Raw genomic sequence first — 25,210 nt, 5'->3', positions numbered from 1 at the left:
ATCTTCTTTCTTCGGCCCGGCGGAGGTGCATGGCACGTCGGTTGCGTGCCGCGCGCATGCGCCGGTCTGAAGAAAAAAGATCCGACCGCGACGGAGAGAAGATGAAGCCGCAGCGAAGGGAAGATCCGGAGCAGGTGAGTATATTCTGATTTTGGGTCTCCCGCGGATCCGGACGGCTTCCATAGGCTTCAATAGAAGCCCGCGGGAGCCGTCCTCGCGGGAGACCTGCACGAAAATGGAGCATGGCCCAGATTTTTTCATGCTCCATTTTTTTTAAAAATCACTTTTATTGACGATCCGCGCGTATTTATCTACCCCGCGGGTGGTCAATGCATCCCTATGGGGTGCGGATCCGCGGGCGGGAGAAGAGTTAAAATCCGCTGCGGATTTTAATTCTTCTTTTGACCGTGGACATGAGGCCTTAGAGTAATAAAATCCTGAATAATCAGCCGGGTAGTGTCCCATTCCGTCTCCTCTCATTCCCCTTTTACATCAAACGATATTGTTTGAACGAGTGAATGACATCATGGTTCGTTCGCAGCCTGCTTACACAGCAGATACATCGTTGACCCGTTAAACGCGAGACTGTTTAATCATTCACATTGGCTCTATAAGTGACTGAGAACGACCAAACGATCGCTTTTTAAACCAAACGATAAGTGAACGATCCAACAATGATTCTTTGGCTGCATGAAATGAACGACGAACGTAAAGTGAACTATTATGGTCCATCCTTTGGTTGTTGGCGAGTGTAAGAAATCATTTTTGCAATCGCTCTTAAATATGAAAATACGCAGATTTACAAAAGATAAGTTATGTAAAGGCCATGGACACCTTCGCTAACAGTTCTCTAGTCTTTGACCATTACATCACTAAAAACGTGTTTGTATATAAAAGTGAATATCCTCTCTTTAACAATACATATTAGTCTTTTAATCTAAATAGGTCTCTTCTGCGCTCATTTATTCCTTAATTTATGAGACTCCGCTTTAATCTTTGTGTAGGGATCTCCAAATCCTGTGCATTCTGTAAATATAAAATTCTGGCTACCAGCAGCCACCATTAGAGGGAGCTCTGGAGCTTACTGCATACTGTCTACGTATTGAACTGTATAATAAAGCAGTATGTAGTAAGCTTCTGAGCTCCCTCTAGTGGTGACTGCAGGTACATGGAGTTTTATCTTTCTGCTGCCTGTGTCTTGAAGTCCTGTATGAGCTCCCATCACTTTGAAGATATTGATCAGCTTAGAATGTTGTACTGAAAGTTGAACCGGTGATAAAAAGCTGAAATTCACTTTCAATAGACGACATGAAGAGATAACTTTTAGCTTTTCATGGTTAACCCTCCTAACCAGCAAAATTTCACACCTGATCTAATGAGCTGTTGTAGGGTCCTGAAATCCATGATTACATGTTGTTTTCACAGTTGTCCATTAGATGGCAGTAAAAGCACAAATTGTAATATTTTTTTTCTATTTTCTTCATTTTTTCTTATCCACAGGAGCGGAATGCCTATCTTCCACTAGCAGAAAGTGCCAGCAAAATGTACTTCATTATCTGTGATTTATCCAAAATTAATAACATGTACCGCTTTAGTTTGGCCGCTTTTCTTCGACTATTTCAGCGAACTCTGCTTAGCAAACAGGTACGTCCCCGGTGTCTGTTCACTGTCCATGGGTGGAAAAAAACTACATTTTAACCTAACAGCAAGAATAAGACATTTACTTGCTCAGCATGCTCCCTCGTAATAACAAAGGATGTGAATGTGCATCTCCAACGTGCTTTGGTCAAAATGAATATTCGCTCTTGTAGATTGTAATACAAAAGACTTTGTCCATAGCGGTGGATGTGTGCGGAGGAGACGGGCCTTCAGTGCACAGGGGTAGAATGAGACGCTGGAGTTACATTGTTTCTGATGACATTCACCGTGCGGGGCAAATAATGCTTTATTTGGTTAAAGACTGGAAGTGTAATTGTTTTCTGCGCACATCATGCAGGCTCCACCGACTCTTTCCTTTGCCTTACTCCTCCGCTCATGTGCATGGCATCAATAATAGGTCCTGGGCCATTTGGGGTTCTTGCCATGGTTCAGCCTGGTCTGCTCACTGATCAGGGTCCACAGTTTGCCCAGGTTGATTTGGGGGCAGTAGTGTTGGTACCTCTCCAATTGGTAAGGTCTCATACTGAACTTACCAAAGTAACTCAGGTGGTATTTCTCAAAGTTCATTCTGCGGTAATACGTACCATCGGCTTTACCACATCAGCATGGCCGTGGCTCACATGCCCACTGAGCTTTTTGGGCTTCCTTAGCTCGGTTTGCAGGATGGTGGCTGCGAGAGAAAGAGCTATAATGCATTATTTTGTTAGATCGGATTGTTATGTACTCAGCGGTACCAAATGTGGTTTGTTTGCTTTGATTTTTTAAAATTAAAAATAGTGGAAAAAAGTTTTTTAAACTTTATCCACTATTTTGTAGAATAACTAAAAACCTATTTTTTTTTTTTTTACTTGGCTCTTTTTTTTTATTATTGCTTATACCATATGCTGCAATGCTTTGGTATTGCAGTGTATGGTATGTCTTCCAACATTTGATTAGGGCAGGTCATAATGGGCAGGCATACATGGCAGTTCTGAAGGACTTCAGACCGCCCTGGGCTGCCGTGACAACTGAATGGCCACCTCACAATCTCATCATTGGGGAGGGGAATGGGTGGCGTTCGGGACCCCTGAGCTCTGATAGAGGCATTTAATGTCAGAATTGAGAGTGACATTTAAAGGCTTAACAGCGTGAATGCTGGCCGTGGCTGTTGTGGACTGTTAAATACAGCCAGCACCCTCCATGTATGGAGCAGGTTTGGCTCCTAGGCCCGCTTCATACAAACACTGCCACTAGAGGGCGTACATGTAGACCCTTTACCGTCAAGAGGTTAACCATCGTCTGCCGTAAACAGGCGGTTCTTCTTTCAACGACTAGCGAATACACTTTGCAGGGAGGAGTGCGCTTCAGCCAACCGCAAACCAAATAACAAGAGAACAATCTGTAAAGGCGAACAAACTATGGTCGTTCGTACGCTTTAGTGACTGTTTCGAGCAACCGTTCGGACAATGCTTGTCCTGCGTATAGCCATCCCAAGGCAGGGGGAACAAGTACTCCTGCCTCAGTCTGGTGCTCCCTGCCCGTGACATCGATGACAGGCCTCGCCTATATGAAACGCGGCGCGGGAGCGTTTAGACGGAGCGAGGACTGAGCGAACCAGCATTGATTTTTATACAGGCTGTAACTGAGCGACAAACAAGACATAAGCGAATAGTGCAAAATGGCTTCACGTTTAGACATGACGATGACGGTTGTCTCGGTGAGCGCTGCAAGACACCTCATCGATGAAGGAAGCCATGAACGGGACGTGTAGAAAACCAACCCAGTCGGATCCATTCCTGCCCTGAAGACGAAAGGTGCCAAAACAACCTTAATAGCTGCGAGCCAAATGCTCATTCGTCCGACAGCTTTTTCCGCGTCTCACCCAAACGCAGGAACTCTCGGTTCAGCTTGAGTGTCCATTTGTTTGAGGCCGACTCCACAAGGGCGAGAAAATCACGTGAAAAGCAGAATATGAAGCCAATGATATACAATGGTTTCATTCACATCTGCAATGTTTTCACTGATGTGATGGGATAAAAAATCGCGGCTGCTCTATCATTCTGCGATGTGTGATTTTTTTTTTTTCCAACTCCCATGTATTCCTATGGAGGCTTCTTTTTATTGCAACGTTTCAAACGCGCATTGGGATGCGATTATAACATTACTAAGTCTCATTGACTTATGCGATAAACAATTGTGTGAATTTGTCGCATGATTTTATCGTGGGCAGCAGCGATGCAGGATTATTATCCAAAAAACCCCATCGCTGATGCTCCCAAATTTACAGTGTATAAAGATGCGATTTTGCCACGATTTTCTTGTCGCAAAATTGCGATCGTCCTTGTGGGGCCAGCCTGAGGGTGTAAGAACACAAACTATTTTCCCATGTGAGTTTCATCTAATTGTGATATGGATGGAACTCTGAAGGGAAAATAAGCCATGGATCTCAATGAGTTAATTTCCATAGACTATTTTTCACTTGCACTGATCGAAAAATTGCAGCATCTCCTATTTTTCCTATTGGCTATGGGAGGCAAAAAAAAAAAATAGCATCGCGCTCTCGTATCAATGCAATTTTCTGTTTTTAATACTAGAAATAAAATGAGATTTTTCACGCACGTATAGCGAGGCATTTTATCGGAAAACACATTGCATTCGCTGAAAAGAAAAAATTGCAAGTGTATTATCCGTCTAAGACCAATATCGTACTCCCTAGTGTAAATACAGCCTCACAGAGGAATAGGGGGGCAAGCCACAGCCCGACACCTCGCATGGCGGCTTGTCTACCGGGGGAATAAAAGATCAGGTGTTGAAATTCAGCGTGTTGATCTTTCTCTCCCTCCAACATGATCTGTCAAGAAAAAGTCCTGTACTACCGTACGCATAATTGGCGTATTCAGACAACTGTTGTCTAATGTGTTTGTGAACCTTAAAGGGGTATTCCAGTAAGATAAAGTTATTCCTATCCACAGAATAGGGGATAACTAGCTGATTGGTAGTGGTTCGACGGCTGGGACCCGCACGGGGTATCTATGTCCTCCTGAGACACTGGCAAATAAATGGAGTGGCAGAGAACATGCTTGGCCACTGCACTATTTATTTGAATGGGAGGGAGCACCAGAGATGGCGGAGTTCAAGTGTTTGGCTATTTCTGCTAGTGCCAGTGAAATGAATGGAGTGGCGCCAAGTATGCTCTGCCCCTTTACTTTCTCAGGAGGACACAGGACTCTGTTTTGGGGTTCCCAGTGGTTGGACCCCTACTGATCAGCTAGTAATCTGCTAGCCTCTGGATGCTTTTATGCTACTAGAATGCCCCTTTAAGTCTCTCACACACTCATTCGGCCAACATGTTAATTTAGAGAAGTTGTTGTCAGCTCCCAGATGAGGGAAAAGAATCTGGTTTTCCCCAGCGTCCGCTGTCTGTGGATAGTTGGGCGGCCCCCATACACAGGAGATCATAGGTGGATGACCTCTAATGTGTACGGGCAGCCTAGTTGTGGCAGGCTTCATAGACCTAACCATAGATTGTCAATCAAAAACATCCGTAAAGTCCCCTCCTTTGGCCATCAGTACTTCAGTCCATTCCCTGCTTCCTGAGAGATCGGTTCTGTATTAGACACAGACTTATCTCTCCCTGCTAGGTCACACCAAGCAAAATTATAATTGCAGATGATTATCACAGCTCATTAGAGTCCACGGTGCCGCATGCCTCATACTGCAGCAGCTATGGGCCTCAAATTAAACATTTCCCCCTAGAATTACATAAAAATCATAAGTCCTTGAGTCAGTTTTTTCTTATGTCAACATTCTCCCTTTTTTGCACAATGGAATATTAGAAGAAGGGAACCGAAGTCCCCACATACCCCAGTGCCTTCACTAAATCCAGTAATCACTCCAAACACAGAGATAGCCTTGCATGTGAAAGTAAGGCTTTTTTCACAATGCGCTTCATTGAGGACGGCACTTTTTCTGACTAACTGGGACAGAAACCACGTGAAACGGAGACCAAAGAGTCTGCATTTCACATACTGCCATCCACATTCCATCCTGGCCTCTATGTAGATTTCTGCATAAAAGCTGGATGGAAACAGTGTTAAAGCGTAGTGTGAAGGAAACCTAACTGCCCCCTACCATGGGCCGCCACATGGATGACAACTAGTAGAAGAAGCCATAGTGAAATAAATCACTCCAGGATTCTAAAGGGAGAGACCACTGCGTTACGGGAGAGGCGAGGCTGCAGACTGTGCTATGTGCAGCAGCGTGCATGTCACAGGCGGTAGACAGACTCCGGCCTGCTGATAATTGGCTGACATAGACTTAGGGTGGTTTTACATGGGCACATTTTTTTTTTGCCCTTTGCTAACCAACACCGACTGACTATGAGCATGATCTATAGTATAGGGACAAATGATTGTTCACCCCCCCCCCCCCCCCACAGAACTTATTTGTCGGCAGCACATCTCCAGGTATACACAGGCAGATGTGCACCTTCTATGCAGGCATAACCCAATCAACCAAGTGTTGTCAGTTGATCGATGACATACTCTCATGGCCAGATGATCGGGACCGGCAAAAGGGTTACATCACTTTCAACAACAAGAAGAAGAAGCCTGGAGAAGACAGAGGGACAGCTGCCGAATACAAGGCCATGCAAACACTTTGTGTTCCGGTCACAAGTCATTTAGGAAAATAGACTTTTCACCTTGAGTTTCCCTCTAACATAAACCACCAAATCCCAGCTTGCGTGTAAATAAATGTACGACCTACTTAGCTTTTTTTTTTACTTTCTCTTGTCCTTGCATAAAGGGTCAGTGTGTAGGGTCCATTCTAAGCCGTTACTGAGCTAGAACTCATCGCGGCTGCATTATACATCCCTGTCCCAGGTATTCAGTATTTCGGCAGACCATTCATGCCGCTCGGCACCCGCCGGCTGCCGCAGATTCTCACATTGTCAGTTTTCTTTCCGCTCTTTTTGTATTGTTAATAAATGCGATTTGCATGTAAAGTTTCCAGCAGCAGTAATTTGCCTTCATATTCTGCAAGAAGCATCGGGAAAAGGAGCGGAAACTTTCATGTTAGTGAGAAAGCGAAGTAAAAGTAGGACAGACATTGTGCCACTTTTATTGGATCAAAAACTCCCCCTGATTTTGTCTGACTCTCTTTTTTCGCCATTTGTGTGAGTCAGCATCACCTTGGAAGTCTGTCAAATAGAGAATGTGCCGGGGATAAACCCATTTAAAATGACTGATTATTCTGATGACTTAACATTTTAGACAAGAGGTTAAGTACAAGTCGTAGAGAAGCATAAAGTGAAATATGCTAATTTTATAATTCATTTTCTTTGACTTTTAAATGTAAATAAGTCCATTAATGTCCTTGTGAGCGGCGCCGAAAATCAAGTGAAGTGCGGCTTTATGTTTTTTCATATTTTTTTTAATTTGTTTAAATGTGTATACAATGTAATTATATCCAGTTTTATCCATCTGTCTACCTATCTATGTTAGGCCGGGCTCACACCGGCTGGTTCCAATTGCAGAATCCGCGGTTGGCGTTCATGCGGAGGATCCGCTATGTAATGCGGCCATTGAAGAGCATGTAAATTTGCTTTTTCACTCACAATCGCGGATACAAATTGCGTAATCCACAAGCGGAGGCAAAATCACAGCATACTCTATTTTGCTGTGGGCTCCGTGCAGACAGCCTCCATTGAAGTTAATGGAGGCCGTCCTGCAATTAGCATGGCGTATGGGCTGCCAGACCTGTGTCATTGCTTAGCGACGGTGCAGGAAAAGCAAATATTGGGGGGAAAAAAAACCTGTAGTGTGCGTGACCAACGGTGAGCCACCGCTGTCATACGCATTACAGGAAAATAAGGTGTGCAGGGTAACCAGCCGGGATCCGCTGCGGGCCTCCAGCATGCAGAATCCGGTCCACCTGTGTGAGTCCAACCTTATATCTATATCCCTCATATTTAGCTATCTATCTGCAGGGTGAGTCAATCTCCAAACAGTCTGCATACATGTTTGGGGGCTCTTGAGTTCTAGCGCGTCCTCATCGCAGCGCATCATGCACATCATGAACTTTTGAAGCAGTTGTTAGAAATACGGTCATGTAAAACTTGTATGGCATGCGTTGCATTGAATGTCTGAGCCATTTCACATGTTGACCCCAAGCCTGCCAGCAGTGTCACATTGATCCGTTCTTGCTTTATCTGTGGTATCTTTTATATGGACCTGTAAAACACACCCGTATTGACTCCCCTTGTGTTTCAGATCTGTCTCTCCCTCTCTCTATGGGTACTTTGTTGACTGTCAGCCAAAAAAAATCTCTTGAACCATTTTCCAGCGATGGTCGTCTGGTGTAAAAGTGAGACCTGACGGGGTACTGAGTGAGAAATTTTTCGTTAGTCGCTTCTTTTTAATTCGCTGAAACGAAGCGACTAATGAGCGACTTCTTGCTCAGAGTAAACAGGCAGTCACTCATTTAAGAACGACTGCCTGTTCATTGTATGGAGGCGGTCGGTCGGAAGAGTTCTCCAGCCCACTCCTCTCCATTCACTGAATGACTATCACTCCTGTGTGAGCAAAATCATTGGGGCAACTTTCAGGCACTTAAAGGGAATGTGTCAGCTGGAACATGCGGTCCAGTTTGCATGGTTATAGAGCAGGAGGAGCCGAGCAGATTGCTATATAGTTTTATGGGGAAAGATTCAGTAGAACTTTATATCTCTGCTTATTCTAAGCTAAAGAGTCCAGTGGGCGGAGCTATCAGTGATTGACAGCTGTCTGTATATTACAGTACATACAGGGGAAAAGGAGCAGAGATATAAATGAATAGTTTACAAGTTCTACTGAATCTTTCCCCATGAAACTGTATAATAATCTGCTCGGCTCTATAATATCATGCCTGCAGATTGGACAGGGTGTTCCAGCTGACAGATTCCTGTGTAATAGTAACCTATCCCTCTCTGCCTCTAGTCTACTTCATCTTGGCTGTCTGTTCACGGATGTGACTCCTGCTTCTTACAACATTTTTAATAGTCACTTTTTCTTTTTGTTAGGAACCAGGAACTACTGATTTACGGATCAAGTCACTGATCAATTACTTGAAGCATGCGGTCTATGAGTATGTGTGCCGCTCATTGTTTAAGGTAAGCTTTATCAGACATGGAACAAGTATACCGCAATATCCACATACTGTGGTTATATTTTGCAAAAATGTTGGTAAAAATCACAATGTGACATCACTTTTTGAATATATCTGTCATGTATTGAATACACATGAATTCTAGAAGTGAGGGCTCTATCTAATTAAAGGTGCTTGCCCATTAGAATAGAGGCTGATTTAGACACAATGAGAATTATTCAAAATTCGCTCTAAAGAATCGCTTGAGTGATTCTCATTCTGTCTAAATGCAGCGGCATCGTGCCGTTTTCGGGCACGAGTCGCTGATCGCTGAATTCTAGCTTGCTAGAATTGAGTGATCAGCTGTTATTAGTGGAGCATTCTATTATCAGCCAGCTGCACTGATAAGATTCTCTCTGCCTGTGTCCTGCTGTGAATTCACAGTGGGGGCACTGGCAGTCAGAGTAGAAAAGAATACAGCTTTTTGTTTATGCAAAGCAGCTATATTGTTCTATTAGAGGCTGTGTCCTGCTCTGCCCGCATATTCTATAGTAGCCAATTAGGTACTATAAAGTATGCAAAGATGATCGCTTAAAACTGTCCTTTGAGCGACTTTTGAGTGATCATCTGTCAGTGGATATGGGGTATAACACATCACCTGTTCACAGGATCAGAGATAAGCATCAGATTGGGAGGGGTGGGTCCAACAGCTGGGACTTGTGCTAATGAGAAGAAGAGAGGAGCTGAGTGAATGGAGTGGTAGCCATATGTACATCCTGCACTGCATCCATCTCCATAGGACTGCCAGTGATAGCTAGGACTAGTACTGGACTATCTATGGCACTCTCATAGAAAGAAATGGATCGGTAATGCACATGTGTGTCCACTGCTCAATGTATTTAGGGACACTGAAAACTCCTCCTGATTGGCGGATGGCTCAACAAATGTTGTTGCATTTGCATATTCGGAGGAGTGGCTGCCTCTATACTTGTTGTGCACCCTATTTCCTCATCTGTCACAAGTCTATTAAAATATGTATGTATGTGAAAGCCCTCATAGACTGACTCACTGACTGACTCACCACTAATTCTCTAACTTCCTGATGTCGTACAAACATGGCATTTGGCACAACCATTCTTTAGTTCTTAAAAAGGAAAAGGAAAGCGGTTACAACTCGGTTATTCAATGCTAATTGCAAAAGTAACTGCACCCCTTTTGTACTGTAACTTTCCGGTGTATAGTAAATATAACAATACTAGCTGATATACCCGGCTTCACCCGAGTTAATTTGGTACAGGTGTTTACGTGTTGTTCGCACAGAAAATGTTGTGGTTACTTCAAAAGAACCGAGGAACAAAATATGTATACACATAGAGGAGTGTTAGATTCTCCTCAGCCTGCATGTACAGATGTCCCTCTGCAGAATGTGCCACCCCTCCCACTATACTCACTTTTTACCCTTAAAGGATACACCCCTTTTTATTCAAATTTAACCCCAGACTGCAGGTTGCAGCCCCTTCTTAGCCCTAAAGGCTCAATCCCTGCAGTCCATGGCGACCGCTTTCTTCTGCTTAGTAAATGCCCACAGAGGTGACTTAGATTCTTTTTAGTATATACACATAAAGGAGCGTTAGATTGTCCTCAGTATATGCACATAGAGGAGGGGGTTACTTAATTCTGCACTTAAAATTGAATAATCAAGTTGTGACCCCCTTTACTTTTCCTAGTTAGAACCTAAAGAGTGGTCGTGCCAAATTTCACACTTGTACGACACCGGGAAGTTAAAGAATTAGTATTGAGTCAGTCAGTTAGGGCTTTTATATATATTTATACATATAAATATATATATATATATATATATATATATATATATATATATATATATATAAAAACTTAAATGGTGTACATGTACATGTATATGTATGTCATGACTGAGAAGGGGTTCAGCAGAATTCCATATACTTATGGCATATGGATGTCGCAGGCTTAGCTTCTGATCCTGCACCATCTGCAGTGGGAGCCAGCTGTGGATCATAGCCGGAGCCCCCTGCAACAGTGAGCATTCATAACAACATATACAATACATCAGGTACACATTTCATCCCGCACAACAAATGGTACCAGTAAAAACTGCAGCTCGTCGCACAAAGAACAAGTCCTCACGGGGAGGTCATGGATCATGAAATGCAGTGATGCAAATTAAAAAAAAAAGTGTGTGTGTAAATATATATAAATAAAAATAATTTCCCAAAGAATTTTTAAAGTAGAAAAGCCTAAAAAAAATTTGGTATTGTCGTAGTCGAACCAACATGTAGAAAAAAGTTATTGTGTCATTTGTAGAGATGAGCGAACGTACTCGGTAAGGCCGATTTCGCAATCGAGCACCGCGATTTTCGAGTACTTTACTACTCGGGTGAAAAGATTCGGGGGTCGCTGGGGGGCGGGGCGTGGCGTGGTGGAGTCGGGGGATAGCAGCGCGGAACAGGGGGGGGCTCTCTCTCTCCCTCTCCCTCTCCCCCCCACTCCCCTCTGCAACCCCGCGCTCACCCACGGCGGCCTTACGTTTGCTCATCTCTAGTCATTTACTCTGCATAGTGAACACTGTAAAAAAAAAAAAAAAACTAAGCGTCAGAATTGATGTTTCTTCACCCTTCTATAGTAATGGAAGAATAAAAAAAAGTTTGAAAAGTGGAGATGAAAATCACCGCCCCCCCACCCCTCAAAATATTTGCCTCCTTGCTTCAGAGTCGTTAAGGGGTTAACAGAAGACCCATAGATGGAGGTTGAGAGTTTTCTGTGTGCTTTATTTGTGCCTGAAAGGGATTTTAATTGCAGTTCCCCTTGAAAATGAACTACATTCTACCAATTTAGGAATGCGAGGGTGATTTACGGCGGGCTCACACCTCGTCCCCTTGTTCTATTCCTCTCTCGCCTTCGCCTTTCCTACAAGGAAGAACGAAAAAAAGAAAAATAATACAACTTTTCTTTTACTTAAATGCTATTTTCCTTCCATGAAAGGAAATAAGACCTCTGGATTATCTGTATTTAGTGACTCAGAAAGTTAAACTGCACCTTTTGACCCAGCGGCTCGGGGAGATTATATATCTAACTGCAGACTTTGGCGCAGACAACAGAAGTAAACACTTACAGCTCTATTATTGAGCTCAGCAGTGACTCCGGCTCTCTCCACCGCTTTCTCTAGCATAAATATATTTCTCTCCTTCTCTGTATATCATATTATTTTGTGGCGTCTGTTCAGTTTTTTTCCCTCTCTTCCCGGCACCACACGCTGGAAACGAGGATAAGAAGCATTTGTTGTCAATTCTCAACGGTTATTCAGACTTAAGAGCACTCGGAAGGTGTTCGTTTCCCAGCGGAGTCTTACTGCGGGGAGGTTTTTTTGTCCTCCACTCCATTCATAGTTTTGTCTATATATCTATATCTATATATCTATATCTCTATATATTTATACTAATATTGCTAAAACTAAAATAAAGCCTTCAACCAGAGCGGCACGTCCTTCCTGAACAAGGGCACCCACTAACAGGGTCTACCCTTATATTCACAATTAATTGAGAATTATGTTTCTTTCGCATGTGTAATTAGATGATAAAGCAGATGTCAAAGCTTAATAGCAGCGAAATGGGAGCGTTTTAATTTTCATTAGCAGTACACTTAAGCAAATAATTTATTTATTTTCGGCACAGAATGGTTCTGATCTCACCAAGGGGGGTAGATTTCTCTTGTTGCCTAAGCCCAAGGTCACGGTAAAAAATAAGCAAAATATCCCAGAAGTACTTATGATTACGTGTTCTTTTTAAGCGAATATTCCCATACACCGGCGCTCACGGGAGGTAATGGGGTGCAGCTGATATCAGGTGCTGCCTGCCCAAACAGCTAGTATACGTCACCAGATGAACAGTGCAAGATATCTGCGCCCTCTAGATATACAGATAAACGGTGTATATCCACCGGTAGTTACAGTAAGTGCTGTCGGTACACTGATAAAGCGGGGTAAAGGACCGCCTCGGGTATCATGGACTCTCACCGCTATCACATAAATGGACGTCTACACTAGTCCTCTGTAGAACGGAGGCTATATCCGCATGATATTGCGGTCTTGTGGAAAGTATGTGCATGTTTTAATAATCTGATCCACATTTGAATGAAGTTCGAGGGCACGGTAAGCAGAATGAAGGGGTTCTGGTCCATTCTGCTCTGCATACCTAATGTGACATCATTGGCTTGCAGGAATGTGTGGAGCTATTGGCCGGGTCTAGCTATCCATTTACTTGTATATCTAGAGGAGTCCAGATATCTTGGGGCTCGTGTCCACGGGCGATATATATTTTTTTTTCCACTTCCTATTATGCGTGTGATGCAAGGCCATGTAATACACGGTGAGTGGAGTCCATGAAAGTAAATGGACTTTCGTTGATCCACGCACATGCGTGTAGATACGTGCGAGAAATAGCTCGCAGCGTGCTCTTTTTCACCGTGTACCACGCAGCGTGAGCCATATACTTTAGTATGGGCAGCGTATGCAAACGCTGTCAATACGCAATACATTGCGTATGGCCGGCGATTTCATACACATCCCTGCTGTGAAACAGAGCGGGAAATTGGAAAGTGCACTCGCTGCCCATACACGGTCTCAGTGTTTTACCAAATGCCCGTGGACAGGAGCCCTTACACTTGTTATTACTTTGGATCACTGTCCTATTATTGTCGTGGGTCATGGTACCGTGACGCAGATACAGGATACGATACAGCCGAAGGAGTTACAGTGCTTAAGAAGTGAAGACTGCAAGTAAAGAACAATATATCAGCAAGTAAACAATCAGCCTTCACCGTAGAATTACCGAACGCTCGCTGGGGCTAACAAATCCTGAGATTACTTGGTGCACAATGTAAAATAATAACACAGAACATTATCACTAATACTGTAGGAAGATTAGTCCTGTACAACAGAAATGGCAATCACACAATGTAATACACAGCTCATCTCCGCTCGGCTATTATCCTTCTATTATAGACAGCACATTCACACTCTCACAGAAGTGTCGCTATTATGTAGGATTGCCCTCCTGTATGCTGTCTCTGTAAAGGTCCGTTTAGACCCAACGATTCTCGCTCAAAAATTGCTCAAAGCCGTCTTTTGAGCGAGAATCATTGAGACTGAGGCTTGCCCGTCCACGGGTGTTTTTGCATTGCGTTCCCCGCGGCGATAATCCCCACGTTGCTATGGAAAGCGCAGCCCCCTTTTCCACGAGTGGAGAATCATAGCAATTCTCCGCTTGCGGGCGGCAAATCGCAGCATGCTGCGAATTGCTGCGATTCTCCGCGGTGAGCCTATCTGTCAGATAGGCTCACCGTGGAAAACTGTCAGCTGGCTCCTGCTCCCCGGCGGCAGTTGGGCAACGCCCGTAGACAGGCAGCCTAACTGCACGGACATCGTGCATTTTTTGTTAACAAGTCGTTCATCGTTGTCTTTTAGCAAGCTGAAAAACAACGATGAGTCCTATCAGTGCCGCGTGCTGAGTTCTCAGCGGGATACCGCTGATACTATTGTTTCAGCTGGTATCCCGCTCGGAGAACACAGTCTGAGTGTGAAGAAGACAGCTCTCCAGCTCTGTTTTGCGTACCCCGCTCGGAGCGCACAACTGTATACCAGCTGAGCGCTCCGAGAAGAAAACAGTTGTATACAGAAGACAAGCAGCTACGCTTGTCTTCTGCATGCCCTGCTCGGAGCGCTCAGCTGGATACCAGCTGAGCGCTCCGAGAACATAGCAGGAGTATACAGAAGACAAGCGGCCCCTCTTGTCTTCTGCATACCCCGCTCGGAGCGCTCAGCTGGTATGCAGCTGAGCGCTCTGAGAAGACAAAAGCTGTATGCAGAAGATAGCGGCCCCGCTTTTCTTCTGCATACAGTGTGAGCCTGCATTTACACACTTATGCAAAGTGAACGCTCAAAACTGTCACCCAAACTGCCGTTTGAGAAAATTTTGAGCGGTCATCTTGCCGTGTAAATGCACACAACGATTATCACTCGAGAGAGGTCTTTTGAGGGACTTTTGAGCAATAATCGTTGTGTCTAAATGGGCCTTAACTATGAGCAATGTACTTTGTGGAGCAGTCCAAGCCCCCTGGTGCATCAGCCAACGAGGCAACAGGCCTGTTGGTCACTAAGTCCCTACGGCGCGCACAATTAGCGGATTTAGGAGGCCTCAAAGTTTGTCGTGTAGGAATCATCACTACTACCAGCCCAGGCTAGTAGGGGGTCAGGAGGACAACTCTACCACGACTTCCTTAGATCCATGTCATCCACAGGGATGTGCCGGTAATGTGGCCAATCTCTCCCTGCAGAGATGAATGTGGAGTCCACACTCTTTACTTGAGCCTCAGGGCCTCTAAAGGTAAAGGGTCCCAGGAGAAGGTTCACCCCGTCTTCTCCTCCAGGTCTCCACAGGACTGTTGTGTTTGGAGTTTGCATGCTAACCGTGAAAGTTTTTGTCTTCGCTTCGCTGTGTATATCACGTAAGGGTTAAGGTTTGTATCCGTAGGCCTTTTTTACATTTGGTGGCAGTGAGGCGCCAGGGGACGGCACCATTATGGTATTTTAATAACCACAGGAATAAAAAGTGTGTTGTTTGTTTTATTTGGCTTTTTTTTTCTACTTTTGTTCTTATTTATTTTATTTTTATTTCCAGCACCTTTTTTCTGTTTAATAAAAGTTGTGGAAAATGCTCCCGGCCGCCTGCGGTTTGCGTCATGCATACTTCGTCTGCTTTTAAGTCAAATTTTAGATTATTATGAGAGAAGAGGAAACGGGACAGACAGTATAAAACATGCGTCACATCGTATGAGGAGGGTTTGTGACTTTCTAGCCACTACTATATATAGAGATAGAGCACATCTGGCCTCTGTAACAAATGTAGGTTTTCCAGGTCCCATTTATCATCACAAAGTCCATGCTTACAGGGTCTGTCCATTTTGGCCGTCTCTTTTATTCAATGCCTCTAAAAAAAATAAATTAAGTAACTTTGCAAATGAACGCGATTTAAAACTCTCCTATCGTGTTTGTATAGAAAGCTCCTCTGCAAACATATACTGAATGGCCACTTTTTTAAAAATAGACACCCCTTTAGTATCACATTGGATGTCCTCCTGCCTTCTGAAACGCAGCAAATCTACAGATATCAGAAGACCCAGCAACCTAAACTGTGCAGGAAGGGTTCATCAATTCATGCTGCTTGCACAAGGTTCGGACCCTCCCATCCACATGGAGGCGGTATTTTTCTATGATCAGTGATCCAATTTTTGTTCTATGCTGCCCCCTTGAGTCTCGTCTTCCTGTTTCTTTTATGCCGCTTTCACATAACTGAGAAAATGCACGTGAGATTTGTGCATTGAGGGACACACTAATCTCGCATGAATATGAACTCTGTTCTTTTGAAGAGCGTTCCTTCGGAGTCGTGGGATATCCTATCTTTGGGGGTTCCTTAGGAGCTCCTTGCCCATTGTTTTCAGTGGGGCCGTAAAAAACATGTCTTGCTGTGAAAGGTGTACAAGAGTGCAATGGGATGCCAGGCTTTTGATTAAAAACAATGGGAAACACTTGCCGATCCTTGCAGCCGTGCCGGAGGATCACTACTTCCCTGAAGGGATTGGAGGCGGTTTTGACATGAAAACGCCTCGCATCCACGGGGACAATATCAGGCCGAGCGCAATATCGGGCGAGTTTCACCGTCTGATACCATGCCTGCCCATGTGAAATTAGTCTTCAACTCTTATAACCCATCCATGATATGGAACTTGTGGGCTCAGATGCATTGGTTGAAGCGCCATTGTTGATTTGCGAAAAAAAATTTTTGACTCTGCAGTGTTTTTTTTTTTTTTTTCCCCCAAAACAATTCTTGACACCCTCTGTGACCCTTTTTCGTTGACCAGTTGTTTACATCCACAGGATCTCTTTTTGCTGATGTTTTTCTTGATCACGCCATTCTTGTATACACTTCACACAACTGCACAAGAAAACCCCACATGGCTGTCAGTGTAATCCCGACCCCGGCTAGTCTAGCACCGATGACCCGGCCTCGTTGGAAGTCGCTCAGATCGTTGGATTTTCCCACCTAATGTGGATTCACTATGAAACTGATCCACTTATAATTGGACTTTATGCCGCACTCCGTTGTCACGGCTCTAATTTCCATACAGGGAAGCGCCAATCGTGAAAGCTATCCGACGTTTCTAATTAAGTGATCACTAGTATATGCATTTGGTGCAATATAATAGTTGCAAAAGTGCACATACCCTCTTAAAAATCTAAGAAACTCCTTGGGTGGACTTCTGCTTTAAGGATTGTTTACAGGCACCAAAAAAGGGACCCAATTTGTAAGCCTCTGCAGAGTAATCATAAGTTATGTCTGCCATTCCCCGTCCCATCCATCATACATTCATTGATTTGGCAGACATGTGAATGGGATGGTTAACATTTAATGCGTGATACATTGTTGCCTCCGGCTTACTAATGTGCCGTGACCTGAGCTGCATTATTTCTACCTGTCTAATACTCCTCATTGAATGACTTCAGCCCATTACAATCCAGGATGGACGGCGACACGGGCGGCCAGAAGGTAATTACTGTCCTGCCTTCTCTAGGAATGAGAAGGGATCAGAGCTTTACATGGAAGTGCGCTGGAGGGGATTGCGCCAAATGTTTCAGTCGCATGCCTCGTTATAAATTTGGAGCATCTCTGGTCATACTGTGCACCAAAATGTCAAATCTACTGTGAGCGGGCATAGGTTTACGCTATAATTTACCAACCAAAGTAGGGCTACATTCACACGGGCGAGTGCGATGTCAGGCCAAGAGACTCTGCCCCCATATCTCGCTTGTTAATGTGCGTTTTTTTTGCCAATGGGAGGCGTTTTTTTTTAAAAAAAAGCTCCTCACATCACTTCTGTGAAATGGCGATCCTCAGGCGTCTGTGAAACGCGTGTCGGAGGATCGAAAGTGTTTCTCATTGATTTCAGTGGTAGACCTCACACGGCATGAGATATCTTTTCAGATCCCATTGGAATTAATGGGAAATGCGTTCCGTAGAAACTCCCAAAGCTAATAAGTCCATTCAAAAGAATGGGTTTCACAGTCGTGCGAGTTTTGTGCCTCTCGCAACGCGCAAGATTTTTGCCCATGTTAAATAAGCCCCAAAATGTAAAAAGCTCACCGATCTGAATATTTGAATCCCATTCATCTGGATAGATATTCGAGGGGTACGGAAACCCAGTGGAGAACTCCAAAAAGTATCCTGTACAAATCCAGCTCTTTCTTTATTAGTGTAACTCATAAAACCGTTAGATGGCACATGCTGAATAGCCCTTAATCATGGCCATGATTAAGAGCGGTAACGCTAGAAGGGTGTAGGGGGCGCCGCTCAGCAGATGCCATCAAACCGCTTTTTTTGCGTTAAACTAAAAAAGTAAACTGAAGTAAGACCTGAATTAGGTAGAGAAATCATCTTGCCGTGTGGATATCATTGGGAAATATCCAGTAGGTAAAGATAAGCAGAGCCGGTGGAAACACAGGGAGCAGTCCTCAGAGAAAAAATATACAAAAGATGTCGACGTCCCTCTACTATGTAGCGCTGCTACCGGTGTTTATGGAAGTTTATTGAAGTTTTTCCGCCTTTAACTGCGCTGGAACTTTTCTACATAATCTGGATATCGGCCTAATAAAGTCAATGTTTTTAAGAAGATGCTGGAGTTTTCCGCAATACTTTTTGGAGCTATAATTTGCGCCAGCTTCTGGAGTAAATTATACTATTTTCAGCAGGCCAATAATTTTTTTTTTAGCAGAAAAATGGCGAGAATGGCAAAAAAAAAGAAAACAAAAAAGGATAGCTTGTGCATAAATATTCAACTAACTTTTCACACTGAAACACTTCTAGCAGGAGTAGCAGGACTTCCCTCTTGGTAAATAATCATGGTGCTGCACTGTCAATGGCTCATCTAGCAGTAAAACATCAAGAAATGGGTAGCACACGTTTAAGGGTGGCTTCACACCAGCGTGTTTTTGTGCGTGGATACATACACACAAAAGCACGCTTCTGTTTGCAACCATGCATTCCCTATGGTGTGTTCACATGTCCGTGCTTTACAGGTGTGTCTGCAAAGATAGGACATGCGTGCACCATAGGGAATGCACGCATTGTTTTCACTGGAGCCGCTGCTGCTGCCGGCGGGTCCATTGAAAACAATGGTCTGCCGGCCCCCTGCATTCTTTTTCAGGGAATGGATTTACGTATAAAAAGAAAAATGTTAGTGTAAAAAAATATATATACACTTACCTGCCAGGGGCTGCAGTGACCCCCGCCGAGATGAAGAACACATCTCCCGCATGCGACAGATTTTTCCTTCATCCCCGCTAGTAAAAAGAATTCCCTGCTGCTACATCTGCCACATCTGTGACAGATGCAGCAGAGGAATTTTTCAATTCTCTACCGCAGCTGTCACATATCAGCTGCGGTAGAGGATTCTGCTGACGGCAAGCCCTTCAATTGATTTAAGGGAAGGGCTTTAAATATAAGCCCTTCCCTGAAAATACAGAAAAACTGTTTTTAAAAAAAAATAAATAAAAAAAACATACTAACCTTCCTTCAACTGCTGGGGCTCAGCTGCTGTCCCTGGCTCTCTAGTGCTGATCTATCAGCTGAAAGAGCTGTTTGTGATTTGACTGACATGCTCAGCCAATCATAGGCAGCTCTCGCCGAATGAATGAATGAATGACGGTGAGGGCTGCCTGTGATTTGGCTGAGCACGTCAGCCAATCACAAACAGCTCTTTCAGCAGGCGGGGATTTTAATTCCCGGCCTGCTGATATATCAGCAGTAGAGAGCCGGGGACAGCCAGGAGGAGACGCGGCTGAGCCCCAGCAGCCGAAGGTAGGTAAGTACGTTTTTTTTTTTTTAAACATTTTTTTCTGGATTATCAGGGAAGGGCTTATATTTAAAGCCCTTCCCTGAAATCAATTGAAGGGGTTGCTGGCAGCACAATCCTCTACCGCAGCTGACATGTGACAGCTGCGGTAGAGAATTGAAGAATTCCTGCAGATGTAGCAGCAGGGAATTCTTTGAACTAGCGGGGATGAAAGAAACAGGCCCTTCCCTGAAAAAAAAAATGCAGGGGTGCCGGCAGCAGCCGCGGCTCCATTGAAAACAATTCATTAAAGTGACCCTGTGGTTTCAGGCCAAAATTCTATCCCAGCACCGGTGGGGGGGATATTAACTATCATTAATTTTTCCATCCATCCCTCTTCTTAGCCGTTTTCAGTTTCTGTTTTCAGACGGCCAAGATGGCCACCGCAGTCATTAGATTACCTGATCACCTATAGTGTTAGGACTACCAATGAACTATGCCTGCTCGGTGATTGGTCAGCGCTGCTCATGTAAACAGCACTGGCCAATCAGTGCATAGTATAGTTAGAAAATGGGGGCGGCCAACTTGGCTGCCCGAAAACGGAATCCGAGGCTGGTGGAACAGTGGGACCACTGAGAAGAGAAAGTAGAAGTAAAATACTTCCTCCACCCCTGGTCCTGGGACACAATTTTTGTTCCAAATTTGGAGGGTCGTTTTAAAGTGATGTACAGATGTAGCAAAGTTTAACTTGCCAATAGATAAACTGCGGTACAAAACTTGCTTTTTCAGCAGGTTGTCAGTGTTTTTTCACAAGTTATCGGCTTTCGGTTAAACTTTGCAGCAATTTTTACTGCATACCTTCATAAACTGGCCACTGCATAGGGTCCCTATACTCTGCAGGCTCCATCAATCAATGTCAATAGCAGATCTATAATGGATGACTATATACAAAGTTTCTTATCCATGTGTTACGCTACATCATTGTATTGTACCTATAGCAGTTCCCATTCATATTACAGCCTTTGGCTGGGTTCACATGGCCAGGTTGGATTCTGCATGCGGGGGGCCCGCAGCAGATTCCGGCTGTGACCCTGGCCGCTGAACCTGCGTACGGCACTTACCTGTATCGTGTATGACTGCGGAGGCTCGCAGGCAGTCATGCGCAGTACAGGTTTTTTTTTTTTGCATTTCCATATGGGCTGCGGGTCGCACGGCTCCACTGACATCAAATCTGCAGGTTCCGCAGTAAAATAGAGCGTGTTTCTGTGATTTTTCTCCTGCTTGCGAAATACGCGGTTCGTACCCATGAGTGTGAAAGAAAATGCATGCCTTTCAATGCCCGCGTTTTACCGCCGATCGTCCGCACGGACACCGATTGTGGAATCCCTAATTTAAATCCGGTTGTGTAAGATCGGGCTTGCTGTGAGAACTGACTGTATCTTTTGCCCATGTAGAATAATACCGTTTGTATACCGGGGAGAAGCGTAATAAATGGCTGCATCGGCTCTGTGACTGGTATCCGCCTGAAGGTTGTACGCAGTCCTGGCACACGGATTGTCTGGAACGAGCAGCCATGAAGCGTTGGCTAATAATGCAGTGCAGAAGTTTCCCCAATGAATCGAGGCGGGAAAACTTCTTCACATCCCAAGTAATAAGCTGCATTTTTCATGATTTAGCACCATGACCTGAATTAGAGGCAAAGCTGCTTTACATTTTACCGAGGTCTCCTGTGTGATTATAGTAATTAACTCTGCTCCAAAGCAGAAAACGCCGTCTCCTGTGTCCCAGATAATATAGCCAAAACATACAAATGATTACTTCTTCTTTTCTAGATGTGCATTTACCGGAGGATTGGAGACTAGAATAAGTAGGTTTATGGAAGTGCTTTCAGCGTGGCCGGTGACTCACCGAGGGGTAGGTTGGGTCGCACTTTCAGATATAGTCTCCAAAATTTACATCCCACGTACAACTACTCACGTGTGATGCCGCATGCACATGCAGCTCCTGTACAGTGGAGCTGTAACTAGTAGATGTGCCGCCATATACAGCGCTATATCAGGGAGATATTCTTTCTTATGCCGGCTCTGTACGTCCGTGTGATATGCGTTAGCTCCCAGGCAATCAATTACATTGCCTTACAGGGTTCTGCTCACATTAGCGTGTTGGAATGGCGTAATCCGCGAGCGCAAAATAGAATGCGGTGTATTCTATTTTGCTGCATATATACGCAAGATGGAGCCTATGGTTCTCTATTATCTTGGTGTTAGGGAAATGAATGACTCCGTGTCCTATCCTATGCGTAGCCATTTTGTGAGCAAGTAGCCAACTTTTGTGTTAATTATTTTGTACTGAAGAATAAGAAGGGACCTCGATGATGAGAACATTCCAGGGACCTAGAATGGATGTCTTGGGTCATTGTGCCCTGTTCTGTCTCTTTAAACAGCTATTGTTTATAATAAAGTATCTTTGTGCACAGAAGTTAATCATGTAGGATTCTACTGCGTCTGCACTGCTTCTCCTTCAGCGATTTAGATGTTAAATTCCTTATCTTGCAGGTTTATGTTTCTTTGACCAATGGTGATAAATTAATTATACATATGAATTATTGTAATTAGATCATGTTCCTCTATAAAAGCTGTTGTCTGTCAATCAATAAACAGATTACTTTGATCACGCACAGTCTTTTTGTTGTGACAATTAGGCCTCATGTCCACGGGATAATGGTCATTTAAAATCTGCAGCATTTTTCCCACACGCGGATCCGCGCCCCATAGGGTTGCATTGGACACCCGTAGGTAGTTAAATACCTGCGGATGTCATTTTCCCCTTCAGGCGCGGATTGCATGTGCCGGAAAAAACGCGACATGCTCCATTTTAGTGTTGGGGTCCCGCGGGGACGGCTCCCGCAGGCTTCTATTGAAGCCTATGGAAGCAGTCCAGATCCACGGTACACCTGCGCCTGAATTTTTGCTCTCTGCGCATGGGAGAGCAGGAGTTCAAGAAAAAATGGAGTGCCCGGCGCGGCACGCTGCCGGCATACCGAGCACATCCGCCGGGCCGAAGAAAGAAGATCCGGCTGCAACGAAGGACAGATCCGCAGCGTCCGGACAGGTAAGTAAATTCTTATTTTTTAGCATCCGCGGCGGGCCTGATTTTCACCGTGGACATGAGGCCTTAATCTCCGGAGTTCAGTTTATCCTAACTTGAATTTGGCCCTAAACAGCATATCGCATAACAAATATTGGTTTGCACTAACAATGTATATATCACGGTCTATACCCAATTACATTGTGTATGAGCTGCAGGTGTACACCTCATAGCTAAGCTACGGCACAGGGAATAAAAAAAACAAAACAGGTTTACTGTGCATGACTGCCTGCAAAACTGCAGCGTGACAGCCGCGTTCACCACTGTAAATGCTGTGGGAGCCCTGCAACGCTTTAAGCTTACGGCCGTGTGAGCCCGGCCCTAGACGCTGTATGAATACCTCTACGATCAGGGGAGTAAGCGCCAACTTGTTTTTACGGTGGGGTTAGAATAGAATTGCGCGGTTCTCCTTTTACTACTCTATTCAACTAGGAACTTCTGAGTTGAGAGCCCCTTACATGGCCTGAGGATCAAGCATATATACATATTCAGAGGGAATATAGCTAAATCAGATATTACATTCAGCATTAAGCGAGTAGACAGTATGGACAATAGGAGTGAGGGTCTTGCTCACAAGAGCTTACAATCTATGAGGAAATCGAGGACGACACGAGAGGTGCAAGATCCTGTTCTATACAACGGTCTGACCACATCTTGTATAAATAGGGGAGTAGAAATAATCTATACGCCGAAGGACCCCGCTATGTGTAGTCAAGTACAGATAAAGCACGGCGGTTCCTGTAATCCGCATTCGGTTACCGCGGTTCGGCTGCGACATGTTTAGTACCTTGATCCTGATTATAGTAATGCGTAATTACAATCTCCCCTTGCGTTATGCGCCGGGCCCTGACCAATCCTTACGATCTGTCAATGTATGAACCCCTGTTATACCTGGTTGTGTTTTGTTCCCTCTAGGCGGATCAGTTGATGTTCGCTTTACATTTTGTGCGCGGATTGCATCCTGAGATCTTCCAGGAGAATGTAAGTAGCCAGTACAGTCTTAGCAGATTGTATAATGGAGGTCGGTGCCAGTGTGGAAATCATATGTGCAGATTATCTTTGGAGTTAACATTGTGCAAATAGAACGCGGCTGCACCAGACCGCCATCATTAATGCCGTGAATTTCGCTAATTGCCCTTACTGTGCAATAGAGACAAGTGAAGGAAGTCTGCACTCAGACTGCAACACCGTGTGTCTCGCCTGCAGTCTAACGGGCAGTGGCTGTCTGAAGGGCACAACAGTGGTTGGTTCTTAGTATGTAGCGTCCCCTTGCTGCGTATCTGCTGTCATAATTTACAGAGGTAGCAAAGTTTAACTTGACAGTGGTAAGATAACTCATCGCAGAAAGTCACTGAAAAGCTATTCTTATTGTATATTAATGCAACACAAGGCATTGGAAATCAACTCAATGGGCAAGAACCATGGTGCAGAAATCTTAACATATTAAGGGATTAACTCACCCGGGGCATTTGTGGCCCATGTATTACAGGATGCTAAAAGCCCATTGATTGCTATTGGGCTACTCACACTGGCGATTTTTCCATGTGCGTGAAAAAAAGCAACATCTGCCTGTAATATGAACCAATATAGGCTACTGAGATTTAACATACGCAGTAAAATATACACGTGCAAGAAATTTACCCCCGTGGGAGGAAGTCCTAAGAGTCAAGTAAACTTGGGCTGCATCTGTATACCGGCTGGATTGAAAAAGCCAGATCCGGCGCTATATCTCACTATTGGTGTCCTATACTGAAATACCAATAGCATACTTGAACAGAAAGGCATGGATGCACTACAAGTTAGTATGGTGCACGGGTCCCTGGGGGCCCGGAACATGGATTTTAATTTTGTGTTGTGGTGCCTGCGGCCTTCCTATTCAAGCAAATCAGAAAGGTGGAAAAAAATACCTCTACAGCGCCATCTATTGGATGGCAGCATGCCTTCAATTCAAAGTGACCTTATAATAAGTCTTCAATAACTGGGAATATTATACCAAGCCAGAAACCATGCACAGACAGACTGTTTTGGGGTGATTGCCCCTCATCAGTATGCAGTAGGTTTCTGGCTTAGTCTGTGAGGGGCGTATCATCTGTGTCAGAAGCGTTGTCGTGTCTCCTTAAGGAGAGCACCCAGAAGGGGTGTGGGGGACACCTGAAAGGTGAGTGAGGAGACTTATAAGGCAATGCTAGCTCCTCTGGGTAATTTATGCAAATCAGAAAGATGGAAAAATACCTCCACAGCGCCATCTATTGGATGGCTGCATTCCTTCAATTCAAAGTGACCTTATAGCAGGTCGTCAATGACTGGGAATATTAAGAGTCCTAGTTAAGTACACTATTTTTATTTGAATACAGGCCACCAGTAGAGAGATACAGGACTTTTT

The 25,210-nt window shown here is 44.4% G+C and overlaps 1 protein-coding gene across 3 annotated transcripts in view; it reads left to right on the top strand.

Annotated features, from left to right (window-relative positions):
• DYNC2H1 (dynein cytoplasmic 2 heavy chain 1) overlaps positions 1 to 25,210 on the top strand; it is a 413,010-nt gene that overhangs the window by 178,789 nt on the left and 209,011 nt on the right. For all 3 annotated transcript variants that reach the window (XM_066586361.1, XM_066586352.1, XM_066586344.1), the window contains exons 69-71: positions 1,501 to 1,644; positions 8,699 to 8,788; positions 23,743 to 23,808. In XM_066586361.1, coding sequence (XP_066442458.1) covers positions 1,501 to 1,644; positions 8,699 to 8,788; positions 23,743 to 23,808 — 300 coding nt within the window. The remainder of the gene's footprint in view (positions 1 to 1,500; positions 1,645 to 8,698; positions 8,789 to 23,742; positions 23,809 to 25,210) is intronic.

This window comes from Eleutherodactylus coqui, chromosome 1 (genome assembly GCF_035609145.1).
Source record: "Eleutherodactylus coqui strain aEleCoq1 chromosome 1, aEleCoq1.hap1, whole genome shotgun sequence".
Classification (NCBI taxonomy): domain Eukaryota; kingdom Metazoa; phylum Chordata; class Amphibia; order Anura; family Eleutherodactylidae; genus Eleutherodactylus; species Eleutherodactylus coqui.
This window is presented reverse-complemented; position numbering and strand designations above follow the sequence as displayed.